At 38.5% G+C, this 27,482-nt stretch overlaps 4 protein-coding genes across 14 annotated transcripts; 3 read left to right on the forward strand and 1 right to left on the reverse strand.

Annotated features, from left to right (window-relative positions):
- The first annotated feature begins 1,030 nt into the window (after window positions 1–1,030).
- LOC131664510 (polycomb group protein Pc-like) lies at window positions 1,031–9,019 on the forward strand. The gene is made up of 5 exons (XM_058935670.1): window positions 1,031–3,184; window positions 6,137–6,180; window positions 6,262–6,385; window positions 6,723–7,121; window positions 7,667–9,019. Exons 1-5 carry the CDS (start codon window positions 3,125–3,127, stop codon window positions 8,330–8,332), a joined length of 1,293 nt encoding a protein of 430 aa, XP_058791653.1. The 5' UTR covers window positions 1,031–3,124; the 3' UTR covers window positions 8,333–9,019.
- A 2,080-nt stretch (window positions 9,020–11,099) lies between these two features.
- Window positions 11,100–17,550, forward strand: LOC131664439 (TBC1 domain family member 9). Of its 3 annotated transcripts, none has more exons than XM_058935522.1 (19): window positions 11,100–11,359; window positions 12,081–12,247; window positions 12,526–12,699; window positions 12,781–12,877; window positions 12,962–13,151; window positions 13,226–13,302; window positions 13,369–13,425; window positions 13,499–13,703; window positions 13,767–13,972; window positions 14,044–14,309; window positions 14,403–14,606; window positions 14,676–15,007; window positions 15,083–15,238; window positions 15,325–15,510; window positions 15,580–15,768; window positions 15,841–16,003; window positions 16,091–16,405; window positions 16,479–16,588; window positions 16,665–17,550. In XM_058935522.1, the coding sequence occupies exons 1-19, from the start codon at window positions 11,316–11,318 to the stop codon at window positions 16,878–16,880; spliced, it is 3,354 nt and encodes a 1,117-aa protein (XP_058791505.1). In that variant the 5' UTR covers window positions 11,100–11,315; the 3' UTR covers window positions 16,881–17,550. The 3 variants fall into 3 exon arrangements, with proteins under 3 accessions (XP_058791505.1, XP_058791506.1, XP_058791504.1); XM_058935523.1 differs by having other exon boundaries at window positions 16,094–16,405; XM_058935521.1 differs by having other exon boundaries at window positions 16,079–16,405; window positions 16,665–17,549.
- A 2,640-nt stretch (window positions 17,551–20,190) lies between these two features.
- Window positions 20,191–23,421, forward strand: LOC131664511 (protein HID1). Of its 2 annotated transcripts, none has more exons than XM_058935671.1 (10): window positions 20,191–20,333; window positions 20,568–20,927; window positions 20,999–21,052; window positions 21,125–21,348; window positions 21,425–21,897; window positions 21,974–22,099; window positions 22,167–22,423; window positions 22,498–22,881; window positions 22,962–23,128; window positions 23,199–23,421. In XM_058935671.1, the coding sequence occupies exons 1-10, from the start codon at window positions 20,268–20,270 to the stop codon at window positions 23,419–23,421; spliced, it is 2,334 nt and encodes a 777-aa protein (XP_058791654.1). In that variant the 5' UTR covers window positions 20,191–20,267. The 2 variants fall into 2 exon arrangements, with proteins under 2 accessions (XP_058791654.1, XP_058791655.1); XM_058935672.1 differs by having other exon boundaries at window positions 21,128–21,348.
- Window positions 23,422–25,039: 1,618 nt separating this feature from the next.
- On the reverse strand, window positions 25,040–27,473 carry LOC131664514 (anaphase-promoting complex subunit 5). 8 transcript variants are annotated; one of them, XM_058935680.1, is made up of 6 exons: window positions 27,150–27,367; window positions 26,830–26,856; window positions 26,490–26,723; window positions 26,211–26,421; window positions 25,913–26,108; window positions 25,040–25,344 (listed from the first exon to the last, which is right to left on the reverse strand). In XM_058935680.1, the coding sequence occupies exons 3-6, from the start codon at window positions 26,578–26,580 to the stop codon at window positions 25,048–25,050; spliced, it is 795 nt and encodes a 264-aa protein (XP_058791663.1). In that variant the 5' UTR covers window positions 26,581–26,723; window positions 26,830–26,856; window positions 27,150–27,367; the 3' UTR covers window positions 25,040–25,047. The 8 variants fall into 8 exon arrangements, with proteins under 8 accessions (XP_058791663.1, XP_058791661.1, XP_058791659.1 ...); XM_058935678.1 differs by having other exon boundaries at window positions 26,830–26,906; XM_058935676.1 differs by having other exon boundaries at window positions 26,830–26,930.
- Window positions 27,474–27,482: the final 9 nt, after the last annotated feature.

Below are 27,482 nucleotides of genomic sequence, written 5' to 3' on the forward strand. Positions count from 1 at the left end.
TATGCTATCCCGGTCTGTTTATAACTCGGCGATCGCATTCCAGTGCCGACTTCCAATTCGCGCGGGGCTACATTTTTCTTATAATACTTGGTTTAACTCCAGCATCGTCAGCATGTGATCGCGCGCGATGCCGAGTCATCAAATTTGTAGAAACTGTTCGCCCAAAGAAGCGCATCGCCGCCGACGCTTGTAAACGCTCAAAGGCGAGTCGGTATCAGCGAACAGTTGCGCGGTGCCAATGGTTCCATTCTCGGAATCGCAGAGTCAACGAAAGAGCCGCCAAGCTCGTCTTCAAACTTGTAACAATAAAATAGCAAGATGAATCGTGCAGCGCGGTACGTCGACCGCGGCTTGTTGACAAACAAGCGAAATAAGCCTGGCAAGAGCCGGCCGACCAGCGGCGCAGTTGTACTTTAAATTTGGCCCGCGTTCCGGCCGCCGGTGCAAGCTGCACGCGAGAAACTTGCTTGGCGCTGGGCGCAGCGAAGCTAACGCATCGGCCACGATCGAACGCTAAGCCGCGGCAATCTCGCGACAGACGCCGCCGCCGCCGCCGCCGCGATTCTCAGTGCACTCGTAATCTGTTGATCCTGTCTCACGAGGCCTTCCTTTCTCTCCGCTCGGCCTCTCCTATTCCTCTGTTCGCGTGAGCCGCTGCTATCCTGGCGTGCGACAGTGTGCCAGCAAGCAGCGTTCGCGCTGGTGCACAAAGAGCGGCGGCAATTTCTCGCTCGGCGTCCGCGGTAGCATGCTGGCTCACACGTACAATGGTGGTGTTCTTGCTTGTGGTGGCGTCGAGCGCGGCGGCGGTGCAAGGGGAACCCGCGGCGACACGCCTATAGCGCCGGTAGTGAGGGTAGCGGCGTGGGACGTTACAGCCTCGGCATTGGCTCGCGTACCGGCGCCCCGGCAAATGGCGATGCCGTGGCTGGCGAGCAGCCAATCAGCAGGCGGCTTGGTACTTGGGCATACGCTTCTCGCCGATGCCAGCAAGTTCTCGACGACGCTACGCGGCTCAGTGCCGCGAGAGCAGAGGACGCCGCACCAGTTGAGTGCTATCTTGCTCTCGACTGCTTCGTAGTCTCCGTCAAGGCGCTCCCTGGACTGTGCGTCCAGTTGTGGATTCGTCGAGTGCTGATCGCTCCAGTGCAGCTGTGGACATCGCTGATAACGGTGTGTTTTGCCAGAGCCCGGTTGCTGTCAGCTGTAGTAATCGCGGGAACTAAACACAGAACCCAAGTCGACTGCTGTGCTGCTGGCTGCTTCGCTATATAGCGAACGGGCGACGTTGCCACGTCCGAGTGCACAGTCGATCGACACGCTTTTCACGTTCACCCTAGCCAAGTGCCAGGTCCGCGAGGCTACGTGTCTTTGTGGCGGTTCGAGCGAGAACGCGCGAGTGTGTGAGCGCGCCAGTGCGCCGGCAGTTGGTGTGCGAAGCGGCGAGATTACGCGGATTAGCATTGAGGCGGAATCGAGAAGAACAGGGCACCTGAGACTTGGCAACGCTGCGCTATATCTCGTGCATCCATCTCCGTCGCTCGCTCTGTCTTTCTCGCGCTCGCGCACCAATATATCTGTATACAGACACGTACACACGGATCGGATAGCGAGCGGCGGCGGCGGCGCAGAGAGCGAAAACGGCCGTGCTGTGCGCGCGCTGCTTTCAGCGACGCTACACAGGCGCACACATACGTGCTTCCTCAACTACCAACACAGTGCTAAGCAAGAAACTCGACGGTGTGCCGAGGACGGCGCTGCTGTACGTACGCATTAAAAACACGGACTCGCTAGCAGCGCACGGAGCGTGTTTCCTCGAGCTGTGTGCTGTGCTGTGCCGTGCTCCCCTCCACAATCCCCACCAGACCGAGCCCACGTATGGGTCGGACGAGTCCAAGGGGAGCGCGAGCGAGGGGCGCTCGCATCTGAGGCCACGAGTGCGAGCGAGACGGAAAGACTCGCGGAGGGGGTAGAGAGGCGCAGCAGCAGCAGTGTAGCGAGAATGCGCGCGCGTCTTCAGTCGGCCTCGAACCGGAGAATGTGACTGATGTTAACGTGAGTCAAGTGTCACGTTGTGCCAATCGTGAGAGAAGGGAGAGAGCAGCGGCTTACTGCTCCGAAATCCAGTCGCAGCAGACGGCGGCAGCGGTCCCTAACCTCAAACGGGCAAAGTGTTGTCGCAGTGTGAAAAAGTGCATCGCCAGTGAGTTGTCGTTCCGAGACGGAAGGATCGTGGTGTGCGACAGCGACGGCGAGGACGGCCATGTTTGGTGTTTACTCAGGGGCACGTCGCGAACGCGCACGGCTCCACTGAGAAACAAGAGTAAAATTGGTTTGTGAGTGAGTGCTGACGTCACACGCGCAGAGCACACATAGTGAAATCGACAACAGCAGCAGCCGGCGTAGCCGGTGAGAGCGCTACTAACTTGCCGGAAAACGTCGACCACGACCTCGTGCTCTCTCTCTCTCTCTCTCTCTCTCTCTCTCTCTCGATCGCAAGAAGTTGTTTTTCTCGTCGCGTAAATAGACGACGACACGCGAGTGCTAGTGTGTGCGAGTGCGTGCGTGTGCGCTGCATTCGACGACAACAATAACAACAACGACACGTGTGTGACAGCGAGTGCAAGTTGTCAGTTAAGTTTTAAGTTAAGTGTGACATAGTTGTCGTTTTCCCATCCCCTCTGCGACGAGGCCTTGGTCCGTGCTGGAAACCATAGCTGCCGCTCTTCGCGAGGCGGCAGTGAGTTCCGGCACAGTCGCCCAGCCAGCAACGACGATTTCGCAAAGGCGCCCCGCCGACAAGCACCGAGGGGGAGGAGGTGGTGGTGGTGCTGCTGTTTGCGCAGCAACTGGGTCGCAGCTGCTCGCGTCGTCGTCGTCCTCGATCTTGGACGACTACGACGTCACGCACCGTTCGTCCGAAAGGATCAAGGTCAAGAGAGCTTGCGAAGAGTCGGTGCAACTGCTCCAGCAGTCTACCGCCAATATCAACAATAACAACAATACTACCGCTAACAACAACAACAGCCAGATTAATCGTATCAAGCGAAAGATCATAGCCAAGCTGTTCTCGGCCAATAAGGCACTGAGCAAGGACAGCGGCGACACAGCTGGCAACGGTATCATGGACCCGAGCGACCGGATCTACGCGGCCGAGAGGATCACGAAGAAGCGCGAGAAGCGAGTAAGTTAAAGGCCCGTGCTGCGCGCAGAGCGAGCCACAGAGAGCTCCGTGTGCAGACGCTGCCAACGAAGGAATGATGATGTTTTGGCAGCTTGCGCGAGCCGCCGCGCGATGGCGACACCGCACAGGAGCTCTCTGCGATTCGTGCGCATGCGCCACACCCACACAGCCGAGACCGCCCTGTCAGTGATTGCAACTCACACTAATTCGCCCGCGGCTCCGTGCCCCAGCCCCCTCTCCTTCCCTCGCTTTTTCCGTTGACCAACGCCCCCTTCCTTCGTTGCCCCTCCTCCCGGCTCGCGGCGGCGCGTATCGCCCCGAACCTTTCTATTGCACGCTCTCGTTCGCGAGCGAACCCAAGCTGTGCCCCGCTCGCTTCCTTCCTTTCTTTTATAGAAAAGTGTATCAACGGACGAGATACTGTTACTCGCCGCCAACTTGTTTCTCATTCGCACGCCTCTAGTTGAACTGCTGCCAGCGGCTTCTTTTCGCTTCGAGCCGCAACTTTGTTCGCGGGGAGGGTTGCCAATACGTGTCCCGACGAGTCTTTTCGTCGTAGCCACTCTCGAGCCAGTGGCGCTCGGGCGATGCTGAGAAACGCATGATGACCTACGAGTGGATGCGGCGACGAAACTCGCTTCGACTTCAGCCCGACAGATTCGCGAGGCTCCTTCATTTGAATACCTTTATGCAATCAGCTCGTCGTTTGTGCAAAGCTATTCACGCCGCTCGATCGAAGCGGCCCGGCCGAATGCAGCTCCCCGACGAACACGATGACCGTCGTCCGCCTATTTCAATTAGGCATTATTAATCGAGACGCATGCGCGTTTCCCAAGTGCCGCCGCTTTCTCGGCTGAATCGCGAGCACTCATCAGCCCGAGTGCGACAGCAAGTCGTCGTCGCCTGTGCAAACGATTCCGCGGAATAATCTGATCCGGTTGGATTCGGGGGTTCCGGGCGACATCGGCAAAGTGAATTTTCTCTCCGGCAGCGCGACAAACTCCGATCGTGAGCTCTCACCTGGCGATGAAAATCTGTAGCGCAGCTCTCGTGTTATCATAAAAAGTAGCGGACCTCGCTCTTCCAAATGCCAACCTTAATCGGTTCCTAACCCAACCCACTCGACCAGTTTGCAGCTCAAGCCAAGCTGCCGCGGTGCTGCCCGTGATGTCGACGGCATCCCGGCTCCGTAAACAATCGTCACCAGCGCGAACACGGGTCTCGAGTGAGAGAGCGAGCACTGAAAAAGCATAAAACGCAGCGCGTACCTGCTACGAGGACAGCCGTGGAAAGAGAGAGGAGAGAGAAAAGAGCGCGCGTAGTTAGCTGCGCGCGCCGGCTTGAGGAAAAAAAACAAGGAAGAAGAGCGGATGGAGAGTTGGGTTTCCGCGTGCGCGCCTCTCCCCTGTCTTTTCACGCGCGGCGGCAGCTCGACGAAATCCGGGGGATCGGAAAACCGCCTCAGCACTGGCATGTGCAACAGAGAAAGAGAGAGAGAAAGGAAAGCCAGCGGATTTTTCCCGCGGGGCTCCCTCGCCCGACGTGAGAGAGAGAGACAGCTCCGCGAATGCAACTTTCTTCTTTTCGTTGTTCTCTGCGCTTGATGCTCGCTGGAAAACGCAGCCGGGAAAAGTCGACAGTTCGACGCGGATTTCACCGAGAGCGACCCACATATCTTACGAGAGTACGCGTGAGCGTGCACAATTGCGACCGGGTGCCGGCTACTGTTCGTGCGTGCCCCCCCCCCCCCCCCCCCCCAACAGCTGATGACAACAATCCAAAACCGACGCGTACTCGATTCGTTGATATGCGTGTTTTTGTCGTTCCGCTGCGTGCATGTCGCTGGCTGTTAGTCTCTTAACGTAAATCGAACGTAATCGCGTTGCGTACTTTTATTAGCAACGTTTCAGTTCGAATTAGACTAGTAACGAGGAAGTATCTAGTGGAGAGCATTATCGATGATATAGCTTTCTTGAAATGAACGTGCTCTCCCTCATTGGGAATTAATTTTTTAATGAGCTCCCGTGCCACAAATTCATTACCGTGACAGTTTGTTTCGCTTGGATATGAGATTGTTGTGCTGAGTTGTACGCGGAATGACTCATGAACTTTTGGAGAAAAAAAACTCAAGGGTAAATGAAAGTTCTGCGTTGACGCACAATTGAATGATTCGGAAGAGTCCATCGTTCCGAAAAGTTTTGCTCGTCCGCAGCACTTGTACAAAGGGGGGGAAGCCCATAAAATCACTTGCATAGGATGGATCGTAAGAGCATCCCGAAGGCGAGAATTGAGCGAGGTACTTGCGCGATGCCAATGTAAAATAATGACGAATCGTACAGGTGTCTCTCTGGACACGAACGGACGTCGGCATTTCTCTGGCCGTAAAGTCGCGCGCCGGCGAATAAATCAGTCGACGTAATAAATAAAGAGGAAGCGCTGGCGGCGGCGGCGTCGGCGCTCCCTCGTAAAAATGCAAACTACGCGGAACGCGCGCCACTCCATAATCACTCCATAAAACTGGTCGCTCTTCATAATTACGCCGGCGCGACGTGTCTCCGCCACCGCGCGTTCGCAAGTGGCAATAAAGCCCGAAAAAGAATCGGTTTACGATTTGCCAAGGCCATTGTGCGTGTCGGTCGCGCTGTACGCGCTGACTCCGATGATCCTCGAAATCGACTCTTCCTCAAGGGGTCCTTCTTGCCTGTTTTTTTTTTCTTCTGTTTCTCCGCCGCGGCGTTCAAATCACTGACGACTAATGCCTTGGCTGACTAGGTCGTAAAACTGACGAGGTCCTGTCCGACTTCTTTTTATCTCTTTCTTCCACTCGCGGGCTGCTTCCTGTGCGGGGAGGACGATTGTTCTTGCGCGATGCGAAAGAGCGAGAGAGTGGAGCGGTGTTTTGTGACTCTGTTTCCGCTTGTAATGGGATTCTCTTGTCTTTTCCTGTTGCAGGGCAAGGTCGAGTATTACGTGAAATGGAAAGGCTGGAGTAAAAAGTGAGTTACACCCAATTGCAATAGTGGCTATGCCTCTGCTTTGCATCCAGTGCTCGTAACGTCAAATTCAATTCCTTTCAGATATAATACGTGGGAGCCAGAGGAAAATATTCTGGATGCGAGGCTGATCGAGCTCTACGAGGCGAGTCAAAAGGGCGGCGACTTCCCTAGCAGAAGGCCCAGGCGAAGGGACACCAGATACAGCGTAAGTCTTGTACTTTTATTGCCAATTACCTGTATCAAAGAAAACGATTATACACTCCTGTGAAACTTCGAGTCGCCTATTTCATTGTTTTATCGTAGCTCTTCTAGCGCACGATCGCTGAATCGATGGTGGAAATTATTTAAGAGGAACTAATAAACGATTTTACTCGGAAATGCCGTCATTACTCTTCCGTCAATTTTTTTTCTTCAACTACTGCTGATTGACATTGACGAGTAGAAAATTATAAGTCGGGACTTTTTCGAAAGAGCAAACTACAATAGCAAAGACGTGTAAGATTTAAGAAGAAGCATACATTGATACGATGAATTTCTTACAGGAGCAAGTACTCGCCAACCTAGTAGTAGAGGAAGAGCCTGGTGGGGATGAACCCGCGGGTGATGACAGTCAAGATGAGGGTCATACCACAATTGACGAAACTATAACAGCGTCGAGGCACGCAAATAGTCGAGCGCCTGCTGACGTAGACGAGGACACTTTGGCAAGCTCGCTCGATGGCCACGAGAATGCCAACGACTCGGCGTTCGGTGGCGACTCGGACGACTCCAGCAGTAGTGTCGATATACCGTTGCCCAGGCGCGAACCTGCCGGTACCAAACGCAAAGCCGAAGTGCTTAGCAAGGAATCAGGCAAAATTGGCGTTACCATCACCACGAGTAGCCCACCCAACAAGGTTCCACGGCTACTTCCTCTCAAAGGAAATACCCCGACCTATCATGTAAGTAATCGTGATTTTTATAATACCATGGCTTGCTATGGCTTCTCTGCTTTATTTTTTGTCATTTATATCTTTTTCCTCGCCAAATTTTTGTTGCTTTTCATTTTCTTTGTCTTCTCTCTTATTTTTCTTAAAGCCTGTCGGTTCATTTATCGTATTTTTATGTAATTTGTTCATTTTCTTGTGACTATTCACTAATTCTGTCTATTTGCACCGTGTACAACTTTCATCACTAGTTCGATACTTGTATCTTTTAAATCATTTGATTGACTAAGTCTTTCAATTAAATAATTTGGTTAGATCATTAAATGGAAATATCTGCAACGAAAAATTATTAGTTTTATGTTTTTGGTCTTGTTTTGACAATTATCATTGTTTTACGTTGTTGTAAAGCTTTATTTATCTGTATTACAATTAGTAGTTAAGCTCTGAATACCTGTATCGTACTCGCCTTTGCTATTTAGGCGTAATACTACTGTATAACGCTGCTAGTACGCTAACAGTTTGCCAATAAAATAATTGACCGAGTTCCTCTTGATTTCTAGAATCACAAGGTTAACGGCAGACGGCCGTCATCTTCGAACGTCAAATCGACTCCCGAGGAGCCGCTTCCCGCAGTTCCGACCACACCGGCTCCAGCTGTCCAGGACAAGAAGCGACCCGAGGCAGACGTGCCTCGCGGACCGCCACCTTCACTTCCTCGTGCGCCACTATCTCCTCAAATCGATACTCCCCTCGAACCTCAAGCGGCATTCACCAAAAAGAAACACCACGAGCACAAGAGTTCGGAAAAGGACAAGCCGGTTGTAAACGGCCCAGTGAGTGTCGATGCCAACGGTCACAAATCCCCCATTCCTACAGATGCCTATACCAATAATAACAGGTTAAACGCCCCAACCCTTAATGGACATCACAGCCCTACTAACAACAACAACAATAATAATAACATCAATAATAACATCACCAATAACAACAATAACAACAACAATATCAGCAATAAGACGCCAATGAAAGCTGATATCAAAGCGGATACAGTGTACGTACCGTTGATGAGTCCCGGCACCGATTACTGGCGAGCGCGCAACCCCGTGGCCGATCAGGTCTTCATCACAGACGTAACTGTCAACCTGAAGACCGTCACCATCCGCGAGTGCAAGACTGAGAAGGGTTTCTTCCGCGAGCGTGATCCCAAGACCGACGTCTATCAGTGAAGTGCTCACGCTGCAGAGCCACGTGTTAATGTTTCGATGTCTCAAAGCTTGTATATATAAATTATTTTCGCACTAAAGCACTGGCTGATTGTGTCAGTGACATAGAAGGAATGAGTGTGTTATTGATTGATTGACAGCGAGCGATACATTTTTGAAGTGATCCAAACACGCGCACTTTCGTTTTTTTCAAAAAAAAAATATATATATATAAATAAAAAAGGACAAAAAAATTATACGTAATCTTTTTTGCATCGTTTCTTTTTGTATTTTTGTTGCAGCGATGCTCGGGTTAAGGATGCACTTATTCGAGAGAAAAATTATTGGGTATAGCGAAGATATAACGTACGAAGTAAGGTAACTTTGAGGTCATGCAAAATTTTCAAATTGATCGAGACCTCAAAACAAACGTATAGAACGCTTGGTAGTTAATAGATTTGCTGAAAAATAAAGATGAAAAAAAAAGAGTACGATATACGGTAGAAAAGTATGGAGGTTGAGCAATATTATTGCAGGTTTAGAAAGAGAGACAGACAGAGAGAGAGAAAGAGAGAGAGAAAGAGAGAGAGTGGACCGGATAATAACAGTTATTAAAGTACAGAAAGTCAGTAGGGGGTGGTTTAGAAGCTTGAATGGGTATTTTTATCGCTTAATACAAGTTGACGATAGGTTCTTATTATTTGCGCGAGTTCCTAAAAATTAATAATTTTTAATGAAAAACTTTTATCTTGGTATCATAGTATCAAGATCGGACATAACCATTTTCCTGCTTTATAGTGCAATGAAATGAGCAAAATTATACTGAAAAGCACAGTTAGTTCCTTTTTTCTATTGAAAATACGCAATAGAATGACTACACGGGCTCTTTTTTCAAAACGCATACAGTTGAAAAAGAAAAAAGTAAAAGATACATGCATTTCTTACAATACTAGGTTGGCGCGATAAACTGATCGATCGATCTTTGGTAGTTGTGGATAAGTCTTCGAGCATATCTCAGCGTTTCGATTGTATGTCTCTTGAGTTCACTTTACCTATATTGTTATTGAAATTTGTAAACGAGATTAAGATTAATGAAACTTGCTGACCAAATTTTTTGTCTTACCAAGCGTAGACAACTATATCTTCAGACGTAATTGTTTTGTAACTACTTACATTCTGTGCATTTCTTTATATGCACTTTCAGAACCAGTAAATCCGTGATATGTAGGTAATTAATATACATACCCCCTTGGAAAAAAAGTACTAATCATACATGTTGCTTATTTATTGACATCAGTTTTAATAATTTTAGAATTTTGAATTCTTAGTATTATAGTATTAAAATGTATGTATGCAGGATGTCCCATTGAATCAATTATATATTGATTTTATTTTATAAAAAATACACTATATATACATAATATGAAGGTTTCTTGTCAAAGAAGCAAACATGTGATGATGAAATTACGAATTTAAATAATTCTGAAGAGTACTGACGTAAAATTAAAGGGACAACAAGTTTATTTACAAAAAGAAACAGACAAATAAGTGCTTTTTACAATGGGACAACTTGTATCTTTAAATAGAATTTGCTCCTTTGGAGATCCCAATGTATAAGACTCATACATGCAAAATGTAATAAGTGTACAGCTAAAAAAAATTAAAAGAATTGAAGTGTGAAGAAAAACAAGGAGCGAATTCAAACAATGCGTGTCTTGTATAAAAGAAATTAAATTGTAAATAACACAACAAAAAACTTAGTCGACTGATGAGTGCGAAAAGTGTGAAAGAAAAATTTGCGTGTGTTATAGATTATTGCATTATGTAATGTACATAGATACTTGAATCCCTTGTGTTATAAATGTTACACGACGCAAACGATTAAAAACGAAAAGGGTAACAAAGCACGCTAATGAAATGAAAGAAAAGTGGAAGGGAGGAGATATAGGAGGATGATCTTTCTTAGGTTTAAAATATTTGATGATAGACTGTACGCGTACCTTCGATATTGTTTTCTGTACTTATAGACGATCGATTTATCTATACCATAATCGCATAAAAAAGATGAACACAGGCATATACGATATGTGAACCCCGGTAGTACCAAATCCAACAGTAATTTTAGTTCTGTCTGGTACAGATTCCTTATATTTCAATAAAATCATTACATTAACTTTTTGATGTTTTATTTGACCTTGTCTTATAACTTCACAGAATCATCGTTTTTCTCATCATGTCAATGAATTTTTCTGTCCATTATTCAAAAATGGTTTGACGCAATTTACGCATTGACTAAAAATTATGCCTTTTGATTACATAATTTCTTTTTATTTATTTTAAGATTTGAATATAAAACTGATTAAAGCTGAAAATCTAGAAGGAAGAGTTAAAATATCTTTTTTTAGCAATTTAATAATTCTTCAAAAGTCTCAAAAACAGAAGTGAACTAGCCAGTTGCTTCTAAATTTATTTCAACGTAAATGATAGGGGGCAAATCCTTGTATGAATATAGTAATGAATCTTAGAGGCTAGTTATATCTGACGCCAAAGATTATTAGGGGTTCACCTAATCTCTGTCACTCTGTCAACGCTCCGGCTGGTCGGCTGATTTTTCCATCAACAGAGCCATTTACTGCTCTTATCATGAAAATAAACATTCATCTTCCTACACAGTCGCGTAATTCACAGACACAACAGATACGTTCAGTTGACGCGACGGGGCAGCAGCAGCCGTTTGTGAAACAGATCTCGTCGCCTACTCACTCAGTCACTCAGTCGGCGGAGAGAGCGCGCGTCGCTCTCCGTGTACTATCCGTCACTTATTCGAGCTTACACTCGCTTGCTCGCTTCGTTCACTTCTTTTATTGTTTCTACACGCACTCGCGCTCAGGAGCACAGCAAAAGTTTTGCTAAAGTATAAATTTCTTCCCGAGCACACAAGAGGGCGAGGCTTAGGTGGCTGTGGCGCTCTTAGCTCGCCATATGCCCTGAACAAGGCTGGAATATCATGTGGGTTAAGCCGGAGGAGGTCTTGTTGGCCAATACTTTCTGGTAAAACGGAATTAATACTGATTAGTACCTTTTGGCCGACGTTTAGTTCTGAATCCTTTGCGTTTGTTTATATTGGCCTGTACGCCGCTGCGCAATTTACCGATCAGCTGTTTCCTTTTATTCTTGAGTTTATTGGATTCTCCGTGCTTGCAGTGCGAGTGTTTTACGTATTACATGCAAAACAACAGGAAATTTAGAGTTGGTTAATAGTGTTGTTGCCATAATGGCTAACTGTCGGTTTTATCTCGTAATTTTTTGCGTTGATCATGGCAGAAGGAGCACATATAGATCACTATGATCCCCACGGTTTCTTGTGCTTCTGATTCAATTCAATAGATAATAATACTCTACTATTCGCTTATCGTCTATAGCTTTTTCAATTAATCAATGCAATATTTACTGAGTTTACAATATCTACTTAGCTTTACTAGCTTCTTAGTGCCATATTTTTATTAAACGCTCACTTTCCCGTAACATAAGAGAACACTTTCATTGTTCTTGCTCTTGTGCAGTATCTTACTTACCTTAACCTGGTCATTTGCACAAGTGTTACCACTGTTACTTTTGTAAAGTTTAACTTTGAATGATAGTAGAGTTTTTGTGCTCATCGAACTTCCATTCTTTTTATAAGTAAATACCTAAATCGTTATCCATAGATGAAATGAGTATTACTATCTATAAATGAAAATTTTTTTACGTGCAATTATCTTGTGATTCACAGGATTACAGAAGAAGCTACTACCTACTTTGTAAGGCAACGTAGAAAAGGTCATGGAAAAATTAAAGGCCTCACTTCCATTCTTGTTGGAACACTCGACAGTGTATTTGACACAAAACCACCACCTTTCAGAATACTACATCAAACACCATCATCCGAAGTATATTGGAGTAAGTGAATTTGTTTTTATCAATAACAGTTTAAAAGAAAGTTCATTGCTTTCATCTAGCATACAATTACCATTAATAAACCACAGAAATTTATCACTGATAACAAACAATACTGATAACTATTCCCTCTGGAAGAAAGAAATAGCAGCTGTGTATACATTTGCAGATATGTACAACGGCGTCTGTTTTCTATCTTTACTTATAAACCATTGCTTATTTTCATCTTTTTAAGAATATCATAGTTTTTATTGGATTTTTATAAATTTTTATTTTTACAGTGGTGGCATGTTCCTTGACACATTCAGATATAGTGAGAGATTGGGAATGGCTTCACATAAATTTGACAACCACCCTACAATCTTTTGATACTGAAGAAGAAATTACAGATTTTGTGTGTTGCAAAATACAGTCGATTATAGCAAATAATGTATCAGAGAACAAGCTTGTTGATGGTATGTTTTCTCAAAAGTGTAAATCACGCTGAAATAATTTAATTTGAATTTCACGTTTTATGCATCTTTTTTTCTTTATAGATGAAGATTCACAGTCTTTTAAAAGAGTTTCATTCAAATTCCATCAGCTTTTCAATGTGCCCAAGGATGATAAACTTGTAAATTATTATTCTTGCAGGTAACATAATATTTATCCTTTTAATTTGTGGAAGGCTTATTATTGAAATAGATTTATTTTATATAAATGTTGTATTTATTTCAGTTATTGGAAGACAAAAATACCAAGGCAAGGATGGTTGTATTTATCTGTAAATCATATGCGTTTTTATGCTTATATTCTGTCAAAGGAAACAAAATTGGTTATCAGATGGGCAGATATTTTAGAGCTGGAAAAAACAAATTCCCTTGTATTCCCTGACAGTATTCGTATAGTGACGCGTGATAATAAAGAGGTCTGTATACTGCATATTATTTTATGAAAGTTTTAAATTGTCACGCAAAATTAACATATTTTTTTAATTTTTAGCATTACTTTTCAATGTTTCTTCACAAATCTGAAACGTACTCATTAATGGAGCAGTTGACGAATCTCGCGATGAAACGGTACATTTGTTACATTAGTAAATCTTAATTATATTGTGTTACTAAAATAGATAAAATTTGTTTTAGACTCATAGACGAAAAAAGTGGTTTCAATGAAGATAGAGATCTTCTTAATAAATTAAGGTAAAAGTTATCAAAATAATTTGCATTAAATGTAGATTTATTTAATTAATGTGCATAATTATGTTATTTACAGTAAGAATGTGCCTAAAAAACCTTCGTTTTTGAAACGAGATCTTGATGCACGTGCACACTCTGAAGCATACAGGCTTCAATTCAGGTTGCCAGGAAGTGAGAAATTAGATGGTTGCGTTGATGCAACATTATGGACACCGTACAATAAGAGACATAATTGGGGAAAAATATATCTGTCACAAAATTATTTGTGTTTTGAGAGTAGAGTTAGTTGAATTAGTTATTTATGTATTTGTCACACTTGATTCTATAAGTTTTTTACTTTTTAGGTAAGGAATTTAGTTAGTTTAGTTATACCGTTCAGAGAGGTAAGGCTTATTGAAACACCAGATAATCAAGCATCAAATAGTTCTGTTGATAAAGCGATATTAGTGACAACTGCGAGAGCCTCGTTTCTTTTTGCACAAATACACGATAGAGATTTTGTAGTTAAAAAAATATCGGAATTACTTGCGAAAACAAATATTGCTTTAGTGTAAGACTTTTACATTTAAAAAGCTTATTACCACTGCTTTTATAATTTTAAACTTAACTATCAAATTGTAGTACTCCGGTAGAAAGCGTAGGGAATCAATCAAAAGACGGAAAAGCTGCAGAACTTTGGAAGTCTCAGCCTCCACTGATGAAAATGTTCAAGGCGCCACTAAGCGATGAAGCTGCTGCTAAACAAATTGCAAAAGAAAAACAATGGGAAACGCACTTTGCTGAATACGGAAGAGGAATGACGATTTACAGAACTGTTGAAACTGCAAAACTCGTCATTGCTGGAATACCGCAAAATCTTCGTGGAGAAGTTTGGCTGACATTTTCCGGTTAATATTCAATTTTTCCGAAAGAATATTGCGAAATATTTTTTAAATTTATTTATTATAGAAGAAAGAAAAATTCAAATTTTCTATTTTTAGGTGCCTTAAATGAAATGGCAATGAATCCTGGATTATATAAATCACTTGTCGATCAATCGATAGGAAAATCGTGTCAAGCCAATGAAGAAATCGAAAGAGATCTACATAGATCTTTACCAGAGCATCCTGCTTTCCAATCAGAAACCGGAATCAGTGCTTTGAGACGTGTTCTTTCAGCATATGCTTTTAGAAATCCCCAAATAGGTAGGCTCTGAATACATTTTTTACAGATTTAAAAAAATAAGTTGTAATTAATTACAAAATACTTTGAAGGTTACTGTCAAGCAATGAATATTGTAGCATCAGTTCTACTTATATATTGCTCAGAAGAGGCGGCATTTTGGCAATTGTGCAATGTTTGCGAATTACTATTACCAGACTACTACGATCGTCGAGTAGTTGGTGCACTTGTAGATCAAGGTCTTTTAGAAGAACTAGCTGCTGAGCATTTACCTACCTTGTACAATAAGTTGAAAGATCTTGGCTTGATCAGAGTCATTTCTCTGTCTTGGTTTTTGACAATATTCTTAAGCGTCATGCCAACTAGTAGTGCTGTTGACATTATGGATTGCTTCTTTTATGATGGAGCAAAAGTTATTTTCCAGGTTTGTGAAATAAAATTTGATTATATCTCAAATTATTTATTTGTAACTTACTATACTAAAATTGACTTTGATTAGGTGGCTTTAACAGTACTAGAATGGAATCAAGAAAAATTATTAAAGTGTCACGACGATGGTGAAGCTATGCAGCTATTAACTGATTATCTTGGAGGAGTATTTAATGATGAAGGTCCAGTATTACCAAGGCCGGTAGATAGTGTGCTGCCCAACAAGGTATGTTTCAATAATTTTATTATAGGAAGTCATTTATGCGAAAATTTATTTTTAATAACCGAATTTTCTTATGTATTTGTTTTTAGAGTATTTCTATTCAAACGTTGATCTACGAATCATATTCTCGATATGGATCTCTCACAATAGGCGGAATTGAAAGACTTCGTTTAAAACATCGTCTTAGAGTAGTTCAAAGTCTGGAAGAAGGTATAGAGAAGAATATCATAAGAAGTGTCATCAATGAAAAGTTGATGACAACAGAAGAATTACAGGTTTGATATATTTTTGTATAATAAAAACTTTTAGTGAGTTTGCATTTGTATAAATATTTTATTTGTTAGGAATTAATAAATTTAGTAAGAGAAGAATTGATGAGTCAAAGAAAACCCGAAACTGATCGATATGATCCAACGCAACCTCCTTACGAAGTGTATAAGGTTGATTACGAGCTTTTTAGAATATTATTCGCTGGTTTGTCACCGTGGGGCAAATGTACGCAAGCTGAATCACTTGCTGCAAGACTATTTCGAGTAACACTTTTCTTTTCACAAGAAATCTTAAGGATCACTGTGTTGATATTAATAGGTTTTTTAATTTCACAGTTAATGGATCGCAATCATGATAGTCTGTTGAATTTTAAGGAACTTGTGCAAGCAATTGCAATGACGGCTACTGTCGACTCTTCTCAAAGATTAAAACTGTTGTATACGCTTCATTTACCACCTCTTTTGACTCCAGTCGATTTCGAATCTCCATCTCAATCAGGTAGGAAACTTTCATCTTATTTCGAAAATTGCCAAGCTTATAAATTAGGAGAATCAAGTATACATCATTTTGCAGACGGTGCTGAAGTAGCCGCCGAAGCAACGGATTTCTTTGATAGTATGGAACAAAATTCTTTAGAAGTACCAGTTAGTCTCGCGGAAGAACCTATCAATACCCTATCTCGGTCAACGAGCACAAACAGCCACGCAGGTGATCAGTCTTGGGAGGAACAAAGCATGGGTAGCTTACGCTCCATGATTGCGTCCAGGGATAGTCCGTTAGATTTAAAAACTGTGCCAAAAATGTCCCAACCTCATTTTATAGCTTTATGGAAAACTTTGTACGACATGTTTTCTGCTCAACCCGAGGATCAAGAGACATATCATTGTATAGCTGAAATAGGTAAGTTTTAAAAACCATGTTAATCAATGTATGCTTTTATTGAAGTAACACATTTTCCAATTTTCCTTTTTAGGGACGTTACTACTACAATTAGGTGATGTCAGCAAAAGATTTTACGTGGATAGAGAAGAATCCGAAGATAGTTTAGCTGCAGCATCGGCAGCTAAAGTTGTTTCCATCATGGTCATTGCTTATACGTTTTAAAAATGTCTTTTTTTATGTTAGCGTTTATTGAAAATTCAATACAATATTTTTTCAGACGCCTGATAGTAATGGTAATCCTACAACACCTTCAGCTTCAGAACCTAACTGGTCGATTACTGTGGAGCAGTTTCTAGCGTCAGCTTTGAATGGCGAACCAATTGTGAACTTTTTTAGCAAAAGAGCGAACCTCATAGAATCAATAAGCTCACTAAGAAATCGCAGATTCAATCGCACACATTCTCTTTCTGAAACTCCGGTACTACACGTGTGATATTCGATTACATAATCATTCAAGAACATTAATTATTTATAAATTATTTCATGAATGGGTTTACATAAGAGCTCATTTTTAAATGTTGTGTACCAGTTATTCTTTGAATTTTCTTTTTACAATATGCGATAAATGAAAATGAATTGCTAATTCAGATCTCACGTCAACTTTCAACTGTAATTAGCTCAAATTATTGAAAATTTGTTAATATATTGAGCATCTTGATAAAAAAAAAATAAAGTTATTGTTCATCAAATTTGAACAGAAATTGATCAGATCACACAAGGTGCTCATAAGCCAAAAGTAATTAGTCATTAGAGTTTGAAATTTTGTACAAAAAGAAAATCAAACATTTTGAGATAGAAATGATCATTAATATATGATTAGTGTTTAGAATCTTAAATATTTTTCAGAAAAATCCTATTAGATTTTTTTAGTTTGAGTTACTTTTATGATTGTTACACATGCTGGATATGTAATTTATTATTAAGCTGAATTTTTTTTTGTTTTGCAATGAAATTAATATAGCATCGCTTCAGCAATATTTTGTTAATAATCAATATTTTTCAATGTGATACAATTATATTTTATAGAGATGATTTTTATTTTTATATATTACTTAGGTGAAAAGTAACTTGCACATAAATTTGTGAATGAAGAATTTAAAAACAAATTGTGAATTTTAAACATTTATATAATGTACTATATATGTATATAATATTCAGTAAATAATTTCATATATACATTACGTTATTCTCAATAAGAGCAAAATAAACTCTGTAAAAAACATTGGCTTCATTTTATATTTTTTTGTTTCCATTTGTTTTATTATAATTTATTAATTTATTTTAGAATCTTAACAATACTAAAATTAGTTATTTTACTACAAGTCGTAATAAGAAAACCTGATAGTGTTATAATATTTCTATCATCAATATTATTTGTAAGTTTTTAAATTATAATTGGTATTATTAAAAATATGTTTTAGAGATAGTTGGTTCTATGACAATCAATAATAATAATAATAATGGTTGTGAATAATCATTTCATACAAAAAAGAGTATTATTTTAAGATTAACAATATATAGCGTTTGGTTTAATTGATAAAAAAACTTTCACGACTTTAGAAACATGAGAATGACGTTATAAGTCAATGAAAGTAGTGTTACCTGCGATTTTATACTGACAGATTGTTGACTCAAGTAAAGCAAAAATAATTTATTAATTAATTAAGTATTTTTCCTAGTATATAATTTATCTAATATCTTTATTTTTAACTTAAAATGGCTTTATAAAATGATTGATTAAAAAAAATATATACCATTAGCTTCGTCTTAATTTGTACCACCCGAAAATTGCTATTTTGGAATTTGTAAACACCCCCCCCCCCCCCAATTTTAAAATAAAACGAAAAGAACGATATTTTGGAAAACTCATACTCCTGGCGGAAAAATGATTGATATCTTAAAAAAAATACCACTAGTTTCATTTTAATTTGTACCATCAGAGAAATGCTTTTTTGGAATTTGTAACCTCTAAAAATAGAGAAAAAAAAGATTTTCGTACGGTAGATTAGCAATTCAAGTTAACGTATTACTGCGCATGCGCGGCGGAAAATCTATTGTGGCGGTCTCATGATTCGCTCATCCACATCGAAATGGCATCGGCCAGCCACGAGCGGCAAGAAATACGCTCCCTAAATATATATAATAAGTCCGCATAGCGACTTGTGCACTTCGAGCGTATGAGGCAGATGTTACCGGCCGTCGAGCCTCACTGACGAGTTCAGTCGGTAACATCGGGACGAAACGCTTCCTTCTTTACCGACCGCCCGAGCGTGAGCCTGGCTTAGCTTACACTGCGACCAAACCTTTTCTCAAGACTCCTCGTAGCAATTTACGCATGCGCCAACGACGCGCCTGTAGTCAAACTATCTTCCTGCAGAAAAATATGCGATTTTGAAAAAAAAATATGAATGCCTTCTTCTTAATTTATACCATCTAAAAAATACATAAAACTAATATTTGTACCCCTGTAGAATTTGAATAATACAATGTTTTTTGTACAATTGTAATACTGATAAATTTTACAGAAAAAATCTTTTATTTCTTAAGAAACAAATAAATTTCTTGCTTTTCCTTAAATTTTACCAACTGAAAATAGTTTTATAGTAATTTTTACACTCTAAATTTTAATTAGACATGTTAATATACAAAGTCCTAAGGTCGGGATACATTCACAGATAACACAGCGTGCCGGTACGGTCTGGGGGCCTATTCTGAAAAAAAATTTTGTGGTAAATCAGTTTATCATTTCAGTTTACCACAGAATTAATCACTTTAGATGTGATAAATGCTTATGACATGTGCTAAAATTTTTTTTCAGAATAGGCCCCCTGGCACGCGCGTGCTCGTCACGGCGTGCCGTCATAATGCATATTAAAAGTGTACAGATCTATGTTACCGACTGAACTCTCAGGTGCATGACTTTAGTGATAAATAATATTTATATTCTTTAACGGATGGTTATAATAATATTTTGATTGGATAGAAAAACTGCGCGAGATTTTTGCTAACAATTGAACAGATTTATTTCTCTAAAAACTTTATTAAAACTCCACGCAGATGATCTGTGAGTGATCAACTTTGATAATTTTTTTATCAATGAAAATGAAATTATGGGGAGTTATAAATAACTTTTGCTATCTTTGTTAACCACGCGCAGTTTTTCTATAATTTTTTTTATCCATTTTCGTTAACTTTTGCATTTTACTGTGTTTCTATGAAAACGCTGTATAATTCAAATTCTACAGGGGTACAAATTAGTTTTATGTATTTTTTAGACGGTACAAATTAAGAAGAAGGCATTCATATTTTTTTGTTTCAAAATCGCATATTTTTCTGCAGGAAGATAGATTTTCCGCCGCGCATGCGCAGTAATACGTTAATTTGAATTGCTAATCTACCGTACGAAAATCTTTTTTTTCTCTATTTTTAGAGAGGGTACAAATTCCAAAAAAGCATTTTTTTGATGGTACAAATTAAAAGGAAACTAGTGGTATTTTTTTCTTTTAAGATATTTATCATTTTTCTGCCAGGAGTATGAGTTTTCCGAAATATCGTTTTTTTCGCTTTTTTTTAACATTTTGGGGGGTACAAATTCCAAAAAAGCAATTTTCGAGTGGTACAAATTAAGACGAAGCTAATGGTATATTTTTTTTTTTTTTAAATCAATCATTTTTCTGCCAGGGTCGTCTCGATGTTCTAGACGTACTGTCTATTATGTATTAAGACGTATTGTGTATTAACACGTTGTGAGAATGCCAAACGGCACGATTTTATAGTTTTTAGTTGAATCAGCGAGCTTCGTGCATTACTCGAGAAAAAGATGGGAAATGCAGATACAAAGATGAACTTTCGGAAAGCTGTTGTACAGCTGATGTCTAAAACACAAGTGAGTTGTGACGACTTATTGTTTACAAGTAACCTTCCTTCTCATATATTAATTTCAATCAATATGTCATACTAACATCTAGTTTATTTGTTCAACTTAATGTGGAAAATGTGATACAGTCACATTAATAAATGTTAATAAATCGTTATTATTATGGTTCATATAGAAAAAATATTTTAAAAGTAGGTCAACGCTTTTGCTGCAACAACTTATTATTTGATTTTTATTTTTCAGGTAATTGATGCATCTGATGATGTATTTTGGGATCAATTTTGGTCAGAGAACGTATCTAGTGTGCAGGATGTATTTACTTTGATACCAGCTTTAGAAATTCGTACTCTTCGACAAGATTGTCCCTCGAATTTAGCAATGCTATGCTACAAAGCTGTAGAGAAATTAGTGAAGGCTGTTGATAGTAGTTGTAGGACTCAAAGTGAACAACAAACTGTTTTAAATTGTTGTCGACTGTTGACAAGGTTATTGCCTTATATTTTTGAAGATTCTGAGTGGAAAGGATTTTTCTGGTCCAGTTTGCCTGGAAAAGAAAATGATGAAAGTGTACCATTAGCACATTCCTTACTTAATGCAATATGTGTATGTAATTTAATATTTATAGTACATTGATGAATATAAAATTTTATTAATTTATTTATTTTATATTTTAGGATTTGCTATTTTGTCCTGACTTCACTGTTGTTGCAAATAGAAAATCTGGACCAGTAAGTATTGTATTTTAAGATAGTTATATTCGATGTTTTAATAAATTTATCCAAACAAATGTATGCTTTAAGGAGAAAGCAGAAGAATTACAATCAATTGATAGTTGTGAATATATATGGGAAGCTGGTGTTGGTTTCGCTCAATCTCAACCAAGGAACCCAGTGTTAGATTCTAATAGGACTGAATTATTGAAAGTATTGTTAACATGCTTCAGTGAGACAATGTATAATCCTCCGATCGATATATCAGTAGCTCCAAATAAATGGATACAATATTTAACTAGCTCTGAAAATAGGTAGACTATAAGTTTAACAATTATTTTATTTACAGATATGCAAATAGTTTTTCAATAATAAATCAAATTTTTGCAGACATGCTCTACCAATGTTCACATCTCTACTAAATACAGTATGTGCTTATGACCCAGTGGGTTTTGGAGTCCCTTACAATCACTTATTGTTCACTGACTCATTAGAACCTTTAGTAGAAGTTGCACTACAAATTCTGATAGTTACTCTTGACCATGACACAAGTTGTGGAGCAACTGTTGAGGAGGGTGCTGTTGTGGATAACTTATTCATTAATTATTTAAGCCGAATACATAGAGATGAAGATTTTCAGTTTGTCTTGAAAGGCATCACAAGATTGTTAAATAATCCATTAACACAGACTTACTTGCCCAATTCTACCAAGAAAGTACATTTTCATCAAGAACAACTTGTATTCTTTTGGAAATTATGCGATTATAATAAAAAGTTTTTATATTATGTACTGAAAAGTTCAGATGTACTTGAAGTATTGGTCCCCATACTTTATCATCTAAACGACTCCAGAGCTGATCAATGTAAGTAAAAGAATATATATTTGTGTAATAAAATGTATGGTAAAGGTATTAATTTAATTTTTTATTGAACTGATAGCAAGGGTGGGTTTAATGCATATTGGCGTATTTATTCTACTTTTATTGAGTGGAGAACGTAATTTTGGTGTACGATTAAATAAACCATATACTGCCACTGTCCCTATGGATATTCCAGTCTTTACAGGTACTTATATTGCTAAGAATCACATAGATAATTATCTAGATACAACATTTATCGGACATTTTTACAGGGACTCATGCTGATCTACTGGTTACAGTATTTCACAAAATAATCACAACAGGCCATCAAAGACTGCAGCCTTTGTTTGATTGTCTGTTAACTATTTTAGTCAATGTTTCACCTTATCTAAAAACATTATCAATGGTTGCTAGTACAAAACTTCTGCATTTATTGGAAGCTTTTAGTACTCCATGGTTTTTATTTTCTGCTCCAACTAATCATCATTTGGTATTTTTTTTACTGGAAATATTTAATAACATTATTCAGGTAAGTTTTTATGTTTTTAAAAACTATGGAATTTTTTAACACCTTTTATTACAATTTTTGTATATCAATTTCAGTATCAATTTGATGGAAACAGTAATTTAGTTTATACAATAATAAGAAAAAGGCAAGTTTTTCATGCATTAGCTAATTTGCCAAGTGACTGCAACACAATTGCAAAATCTCTTAGTAAAAGGCAAAGAAAGCATATGCCATCAACCACATCTACAGAAAATGTAAATGAAGCTGCCATGGAGGGTTCACATCCCGCGCAACCTGCCGAGCCTGGAACCCTCAAAGCAACTTTATTAGAAACACCTGGAATTGAAAAAATGACCGAAAAAGAATCAGCTCATCCACTAAGTCCCACGTCTGATGTAGATGTTAATAAACCAAGTACTGCAAGTGCAGATGCACCAAGTAATCAAGCTATAGGAGCAAAAAATGAATCTATTGTGACTGTTAGTATCAGTCTTATGATTTCGGTACACATTGACAATTGACAAACTTATCATATTTTACTATTCTTTACTGAATTTAGAAAGGAGGAATACGCGTTACCGAACAATCCAATTCTATAAACAGTGTGAATCAATGGATACCAACAGCTGAATGGGTCTATCAATGGAAAAGTAAACTGCCGTTACAAACGATTATGCGATTATTACAAGTTTTAGTACCTCAAGTTGAGAAAATCTGTATTGATAAGTATGTAAAACATTTATAATTATATCTCGAAAATCACCGTAATGTTTTAAATGAAATAATCTTTTTACAGAGGCTTAACAGACGAAAGTGAAATTTTAAAGTTTCTACAACATGGAACACTTGTTGGATTATTACCTGTACCACATCCGATTCTTATACGCCGATACCAAGCGAATGCTGGTACAACTGCGTGGTTCAGAACATACATGTGGGGTGTTATCTATTTACGTAATATTGAACCTCCTATTTGGTACGATACAGATGTAAAACTCTTTGAAATTCAAAGAGTTTAAAGTTTGTATATTTGTTTTAGTATAACGATTTACTTTTTAGTTTATGAACGTTGTATGCGTGTAAAAAGGTGTTTATTCTATGTAAAACATTTACTAAGCTAATATTTTAAATATTTGAGCTGTTGTACAATGAATGAATTTCGGACCCTGTTTTCATCAATTAAATACTGAGTCCTTGAATAAAGGGGACTTTTTTTAAATAATGAGAAATGTATGCTGTTCAACAATATAAATTTAGAAAAGCTCTCATGTAGTAATTAATAATTTTTATCAATCAACGACTGGAACACTGAGAAAATAAAATTTAACAAAAAATTCCACAACTATTTGAAATATATTTATGAATTTACTTAGTTTCATTAACTCATTACCATCATTACAAGTTTATACTTATATTTACATGTAAATACTCTTTATATAACAGTTAAAGAAAACGAAAAAGTACTATACTTAGAAAAAGTCTTTATTTTCAATTCATTGTCACAGCTCACGCGATAATACATATTACACATGAAAGATTTGGCAAAATCAAGAATTGAGAAAATGATTAACTATGTATATTTAAAGAATTTTTTTATATAAAATTTATTAATAGCGTCATATAGATTGACTTATATGGTAAATTAAATCTTCTGGAGAAACGTACACAGAGAGTTCATAGTACTCTAGCTCATAATGAATAAACATTTATAACAAAAAATGTTTCATTTCACAAAGATAACTATGTACAAGATTAAAATGTTCAGCATGACAAGTACAAACTGTTCAAAAGATATTAAGTTTAAAAATACATTCATTTATCCAAAATTTAATAAAAAAAAATACTTTTATATTTACTATTAGGCACACATATGAAACTTATTAAAATACATAATATATGTTGGCAGTACTGCAAATTATATATTAATTTATATAATAAGGCTAACAGTTTATTGAAGAAAAACTTTTAGTAACTATGTATTCAATATAATATTCATATCTTTTTGTCAAGTTTAAATAACTAATACATATTCAATGCAATTATAACAAAATTAGGTTTTGTTTATCAACCTATTGGTCTTAAAATATTCTTAATTAAGTGTTGTATAGTATTGTAAATGATAAAATAAAACTCGAGTACATGAGAGTTTTGAAAATTTGGCCTCAATTATGCTTTGAGTGATCACCGAAACATTTTTAAATGTATGGATTACTGAAAAAATAAGTCAAATACTTGATATTTGTGCACATGCCTAAAACTTGTCAGCTTTTTCATCGTATAATGAATGATAATTAACGTAATAAAGTATATATTTCGCCATAGAAAATCAAAAGTTCAAAACTTATAACTTTTTAATTCGTCTTAATATCCTTTTTCCTTCTATAGTTATTAGAAGATACAAAATTACGCTGCACTTTTTCATCAGTTATTATCAATAAAATGTTTCTTTGTTGAAATTTCTTTTTTTCTCTCTTTGGCCAATATAATATCACATTACAAAAATCTATATATAAATGCAATCAGTTTCATGTTTGCATGACTATACTAAAAATTAGTGTAACTATATCGAAGACTTTGATAATCTAATAATTCATGTGTGTTTACATATGAACAGTGTATACAAATGACTAGAACGAAAGGTGATTTTATTGCATGATTTTGTCGTATGCAGGCGGGGGTGTTTCTTCTGGTGATATTGGAGGAGGAATGAGAATTGCTATATGATATGGAGGGGGTGGGTTTTGTCTGATAGGCATTAGGACTTGCCTATTACTTTCATTAGAGTTTGGGTTGGCAACGGTAACAGTCGCGATAGGTTCAGCTTGGACTTCTTGATGATGGCTGTTTTGGGCGCGTCGGCATGTCACCGAGTAGAAGCATCCAGACATCAGAAGAGTTGCTAAAAGTCCACAGAACACAAGTACTTCCAAACCAGCACCCTGCTAATTATGCAAAACAAATTTATTTTTAATTAAATCTAGCTAAAAGGAAATGTATTTCTCGAAAGAGTTTTACAAGAAATATACATTGATGAGGTTTAATGGGAATATAAGAACACCATGTGAAGCACTAACTTTCTTAAAGTGGATCTATTTACGACTGAAAACTTATAAAAAGAGAAATAAAAATATTTATTCTTTCACTTTAAACGAATAGCATAAAATATTTTCTAGAGGCAAATTTTGAGAAAACAATTAAGCATAACTTTCCATATCTATATTTAAGCTTTCAAAGAAAAAAAAACTGAAAATAATTTGAATTTCCAAGAAAATTATGTACTTGACATGTATCAAATTACAACTTTACCTGTGTTGATAACTTAATATTAAATTTTGCGCATTAAGTAAAAAAATTAATGACTTTTTACAATGATACATGAGAAATTTTATGTTTGTTTTTTTAAGCTAAAAATTACTTTTATAATTAAGTTATTTGTTTATGTACAATTCATTTGCCTAATGTTTTACTCATCTGTAAAGAGCAATTATTGAAAAGAAACCATGACATTACCTGGTGATCAAAATAAAATCTAGCTGCAGCTACAAAACCAGTAGCTAATATAAAAATAATCCACACACTGCAACGTAAACGATAACCTGCCATTTCAGCATCACTAAACTCAGAAAAATTAAGAAGACCTCTGTTTGTAGCACTTGTTGACTGAGGCAGTGCTTGCTGATTGTTATTTGAGTTATTTACATTATTACTGGAAGAAAAATGATTAATTATCAGTGTTTATTAAAGAATTAAATCTCTGATTGATATTACAACATTGATAAGAAGAATTCAAGAGCTCTGGTATGCTTACTTGCTATTCTCTTGTCCAGGTGATAATCCAGAATTATTGGAAAGGTTTCTATTGCTATTATTTGTACCTTGTCTAGAGCATCTGCTGGAGTTGGAAGCACTAGGTCCAGCAGAGTTTGCACTACTGTTGACAGTCTGAAATCGATGAACTGGAGTAACCATGTGCAGTCTGTGTGCATCTAATGCATTACCACATCTTCGATGGTTGCCTGCTACACAAAGAGAATAATTGTGTTTTCTCTTACTATACACTAGATGATTGGATAATTCATTTACTTACTAAAATGCGTCTTTGGAAAAGACATAGCAGGGTAACGTCGACCACTAAATCCATAGTATCTTCCTGCAGGTTTATCGATCCAGAAATGCATTGTTCCAGTAGTTGTGAGTCAATAATTGATTTGAACTCTCCAAAATAAACTATTTCATTGACCGTAGTCTAATGCAGATAAGTTGCTGATGTGGTGACATTTGTCGTTTGCTTAATGAAGAGGAATTAACATAGAAGAACTATCTGGAAAGCGGAAAAAATATTACGTCGTGTTTTATCGTCAAAAAAGAAGGCATCGAAGCTTATAAAAGGCAAAAAGCCGTGTCGAGAAAGATAACGAAAGTAATACCTTGCATATTGACATAATGATTTGGTGCTTGAAATGAAAGCACTGTTGTAATTGTTTCCATTTTGTAAATGAACGTACTGTATTGCAAATATATTACCGCACTAAAAACCGTGTCGATGATTTGTACGAGTGTGAAAAAGAAATTACAAGCAAGCAAATCGTACGGAAAATAAGGGGGAAAAAAGTGAAACTTTTTTATATAGCTAGTTTGTTATTGCTACGTCGCGAGAAAGAGAAAGAGGGAGAGAGAGGGAGAGACAGAGACAGAGAGAGAGAAGAGAGAGAGAGAGAGAGAAGTCGATAATAATGAAAAAGCTTACAATTGCAATTGTATCTTTGGGTTCCGTAATGCAGCGTTTACTATTTATTTATTTTCCGGCGCACGTGAGCGAGAGAAAGTGCATGAGCAAAATCACGGTTGAAGTATTTACACGGCCAAATGCAAGCGCGATCACGAGAAAAAGTACGTATGTACGTACATCACACGCGCTAGAGATAATACGATATCGTGTCGTTCGTGCGATGTGTTAGCAGTGCACTTGAGCTACCTATTTGGTCCAGTGCCGTGGCCTAGGTCCAGGGTTTGCTCTTGCGCGCGCACATCACCACATCTGTGATTATTCGCAAATGCAGATAGAACAGAGCAGTAGCTG

The sequence above is a fragment of the Phymastichus coffea genome, unplaced genomic scaffold (assembly GCF_024137745.1).
Source record: "Phymastichus coffea isolate CEN01 unplaced genomic scaffold, Cenicafe_Pcof_1.1 PCOF00044, whole genome shotgun sequence".
NCBI classification, from domain to species: Eukaryota; Metazoa; Arthropoda; class Insecta; order Hymenoptera; family Eulophidae; genus Phymastichus; species Phymastichus coffea.

Coding starts and splice junctions, on each gene's coding strand:
- LOC131664510 (XM_058935670.1), top strand. CDS start 3,125: ATGGACCCGAGCGACCGGATCTACGCGGCCGAGAGGATCACGAAGAAG. Junction 3,185..6,136: donor CGAAGAAGCGCGAGAAGCGA/GTAAGTTAAAGG, acceptor TTCCTGTTGCAG/GGCAAGGTCGAGTATTACGT. Junction 7,122..7,666: donor GAAATACCCCGACCTATCAT/GTAAGTAATCGT, acceptor CTTGATTTCTAG/AATCACAAGGTTAACGGCAG.
- LOC131664439 (XM_058935521.1), top strand. CDS start 11,316: ATGTGGGTTAAGCCGGAGGAGGTCTTGTTGGCCAATACTTTCTG. Junction 12,248..12,525: donor ATCATCCGAAGTATATTGGA/GTAAGTGAATTT, acceptor TTATTTTTACAG/TGGTGGCATGTTCCTTGACA. Junction 16,004..16,078: donor CGAATCTCCATCTCAATCAG/GTAGGAAACTTT, acceptor ATCATTTTGCAG/ACGGTGCTGAAGTAGCCGCC.
- LOC131664511 (XM_058935671.1), top strand. CDS start 20,268: ATGGGAAATGCAGATACAAAGATGAACTTTCGGAAAGCTGTTGTACAG. Junction 21,349..21,424: donor TTAACTAGCTCTGAAAATAG/GTAGACTATAAG, acceptor AAATTTTTGCAG/ACATGCTCTACCAATGTTCA. Junction 22,424..22,497: donor TATTTAATAACATTATTCAG/GTAAGTTTTTAT, acceptor TATCAATTTCAG/TATCAATTTGATGGAAACAG.
- LOC131664514 (XM_058935681.1), bottom strand. CDS start 26,580: ATGCATTTCTGGATCGATAAACCTGCAGGAAGATACTATGGATTTAGT. Junction 26,422..26,489: donor TTTTCCAAAGACGCATTTTA/GTAAGTAAATGA, acceptor CTCTTTGTGTAG/CAGGCAACCATCGAAGATGT. Junction 25,345..25,912: donor GATTTTATTTTGATCACCAG/GTAATGTCATGG, acceptor TTGCATAATTAG/CAGGGTGCTGGTTTGGAAGT.